Source organism: Octopus bimaculoides, chromosome 30, assembly GCF_001194135.2.
Source record: "Octopus bimaculoides isolate UCB-OBI-ISO-001 chromosome 30, ASM119413v2, whole genome shotgun sequence".
NCBI lineage: Eukaryota > Metazoa > Mollusca > Cephalopoda > Octopoda > Octopodidae > Octopus > Octopus bimaculoides.
Window position 1 is genome coordinate 7,277,633 of NC_069010.1, and position 614 is coordinate 7,278,246.

Below are 614 nucleotides of genomic sequence, written 5' to 3' on the forward strand. Positions count from 1 at the left end.
GACTGAACCCGGAACCATGTGGTTGTGAAGCAAGCTACTTACCACACAGCTATGCCTGCGCCTATGTGTATATATATATATATCCAATTTCTTTCTGCAAAATCCACTCACAAGACTTTGGTTACCTAGGAACCATAGTAGAAGACACTTGCCCAAGGTGCCATGCTGTGGCAGTGAACCTGAGACCATTACATTTGGGAGCAAACTTTATCTCGACTATAAACCTAAAAATAATTTGAATAAAATACCAGACATAATTCTTTATATTGATTTTTCTTTTTACCTTCTTTCATTTCAGATCTTTAAATTAACTTAACTGTAATTATAGTAAATTATATTTTTAAAAAAAACCAAAAAAAAAAAAACCCCCATAAAACAAAACAGAATTGTGATACAGAAGTGAAGGATACAAGAAACTAAAATGCCAAGTAAAAGAAAACGGCCGACCCAAAATGTGGACAACAAGAGCGAGGACTCTGATCTCTCAACCCCTGTTCCCAATAAGAAGAAGAAGAAAGCCCCTTATGATCCCGTAAGTAATATCCTCCTTTTCCTTGTACTTTGGTTTGTTTAATCCAGGGCTTCTCAACTGTTTTTTATTTGATGACGGTGTT

The 614-nt window shown here is 35.7% G+C and overlaps 1 protein-coding gene across 1 annotated transcript in view; it reads left to right on the forward strand.

The window, feature by feature from the left end:
- LOC106870580 (protein polybromo-1) overlaps positions 1-614 on the forward strand; it is a 142,866-nt gene that overhangs the window by 3,521 nt on the left and 138,731 nt on the right. The window contains exon 2 of the mRNA XM_052978118.1: positions 299-532. Within this exon, the coding sequence (XP_052834078.1) occupies positions 422-532 (111 nt within the window). The 5' untranslated portion in view covers positions 299-421. The remainder of the gene's footprint in view (positions 1-298; positions 533-614) is intronic.